Source organism: Cynocephalus volans, chromosome 5 (assembly GCF_027409185.1).
Source record: "Cynocephalus volans isolate mCynVol1 chromosome 5, mCynVol1.pri, whole genome shotgun sequence".
Taxonomy (NCBI): domain Eukaryota; kingdom Metazoa; phylum Chordata; class Mammalia; order Dermoptera; family Cynocephalidae; genus Cynocephalus; species Cynocephalus volans.
Window position 1 is genome coordinate 48,332,093 of NC_084464.1, and position 2,313 is coordinate 48,334,405.

General features: G+C 41.7%; 1 protein-coding gene across 1 annotated transcript; it reads right to left on the bottom strand.

Moving 5' to 3' along the window:
• Window positions 1–960: 960 nt before the first annotated feature.
• On the bottom strand, window positions 961–1,539 carry TMEM217 (transmembrane protein 217). Its single transcript, XM_063098474.1, has one exon. The coding sequence runs from the start codon at window positions 1,537–1,539 to the stop codon at window positions 961–963; it is 579 nt and encodes a 192-aa protein (XP_062954544.1).
• Between the last annotated feature and the right edge of the window lie 774 nt (window positions 1,540–2,313).

Genomic DNA, 2,313 nt, shown 5'->3' on the forward strand with positions numbered 1-2,313 from the left:
TTGTCAAATTACATGCTTTAAATATGTGCAGTTTATTGTATGTCAATTATACCTCAAGAAAGCTACTAAACAGACAAAAATTCAACAAAATTCTAATGTCTGAAGTAGAAGTTTGCTCAGTCTGTCTCCTATTCCACCTTAAAGTGCTTCTGACAGTTTCTGAGTATGAACACAAAGTGAAGTTTGTTGATCTGTAATAGTGCGTAATCATATACCATCTTACATGGTTGGCTAATTTATTCATAAATAGCAATTTAGTCTTTTCTACTAAACTACAAAATCCTCAAGGTCAGGCTTTATATCTTATACTTTTTTTGTATCCCCCTTCAGTGTATAAGCATAGTGACAGACACAGAAATAAGTTTAATACATACCTTTTGATGAACCAAGTGCCTTTCACAACTCGTTGACAAACTTGGGAGGGGGAAACTCTAGACAAAAATTGAAGAATGCTTTTCTCTATTTTTATTCTTCTAATCTGGAATATAGCATAAAAGACATAGGAGGAAACCATAGCACAAACCCACCTCAAGACCAACAATATCCTTTGTGCTGTAAAAATTTGATGTATAATTATAGATTTGCCAATCCCAGGGTTAAATGAGATCTGTGGGTTGAAGGCTAACGAAGGGAGTGCCATATTGCAATTCAGCATCATTTCATTCTTTTGCCCTCTTCGTTTTAATCAATAAAGTGGTACTGACCAGAAAAACAAGGCAGAATTCAAAAAGGATTTAATAAAATAACAATGTCCTTCAAGTAAACACCCTCAACAAGTAAGATGTTCCAGCTGTGATTATAATCACATTTTCTCTCCACATTCCCCTGAAAGAGTGCCAATGGTGTCTTTATTTGCTGAGTTGTTCAGCAAAAGCAAAATAAACAAAAAAAAAGAAACGGGAATAGAACTATATGAGAACCCGAGGGACCTGCCTCTCACGGGAAAGAAAAGGGCCAACATTATTCCTTATAATGTTGGACAAAGCTGGTAATCTTCGACCTCCGCCATGGAGAATCTCCACTGCCCATAGAAATGCGTCTGTTGCAGGAAATTATATTGCCCTGGATTTTATTTTTGTAGATTATACAGGCATAGGTGATGACAAAGAACATCCAGAAACAGTGCATAAGTACACGGGACACCAAGCCAAACCAGCGCATGACTCTGACTTCTGCTATCTTGACTTTGTCGTAGGTGATGATTTGTATTATGATGTTTATAGTTTCATAGAAAAAGATCCAGATGGTGTAGGCCACCAGGCCTCTGTAGATCTGAGCATATGCTGAGTACAGTAGGAAGCAGCTGATGGTGATAGTGATGAAAGAGTGGAAAAGGATGACATTAAGGATCCAGCAGGAGCCATCCTGATCCATCATGCCATTTGTACCCCAGCTGTGTATGTTCATGTCAGTGCAATTGCTATTCCTTAGGTACTTCTGTTCAAAGATGAAGTACATGATTGTGGCCAAGATGGTGAAGACCCCTGACAGCATAGTGCCCATCTTAGCAGTCATCCCACACCAGTGCTGCGGTTTCATGCTGAGACCTCCTGTGAAGACAGACAACACGAGGCAGAGCTCTAGTTCCTGCCGACAAGATAAACTACCAGGGTTTCTGCCTTCTCCAAACCCACCTTGGCTAAACGATAGACAGGAAAAGGGAAACTATGGGCCAGCCCGTGGCTCACTTGGGAGAGTGTGGTGCTGGTAACACCAAGGCCACGGGTTTGGATCCTATATAGGGATGGCCGGTTAGCTCAGTTGGGTGAGCGTGGTGCTGACAACACCAAGTAAAAGGTTGGAATCCCCCTTACTGGTCACCTTTAAAAAAAAAAAGAAAAGAAAAGAAAAAGGGAAACCAGGAAATAACAGCTAAGGGAAGACAAAAGGCTGTTTAAAATTGATTCCAGGTGGGGAGGAAGGAGGATTTAGTCTCCTTTCAGGCAGCAAGCAAAAAATTAGAGCAATAGTTCTCAACCCCAGCTTCACATTCGAATCACCCAAAGTACCTATGCCCAGGCCCCACCCCAGGCCAATTAGAACATTCTCTCGGTGGGATCCAGGTGGCAGTATTTTCCAAACCTCCTAGTAATGTTTATATGTAGACAGTATTGGAAAACACTGAGTTAGGGCCGGCCCGTGGCTCACTCGGGAGAGTGCGGTGCTGATAACACCAAGGCCCCGGGTTCGGATCCCATATACGGATGGCCGGTTCGCTCACTGGCTGAGCGTGGTGCTCACAACACCAAGTCAAGGGTTAAGATCCCCTTACCGGTCATCTTTAAAAAAAAAAAAAAAAAAAAAAGAAAACAC

What these genes read in the sequence shown, in the direction of transcription:
- TMEM217 (XM_063098474.1), bottom strand. Translation starts at nt 1,539, where the DNA reads ATGAAACCGCAGCACTGGTGTGGGATGACTGCTAAGATGGGCACTATG.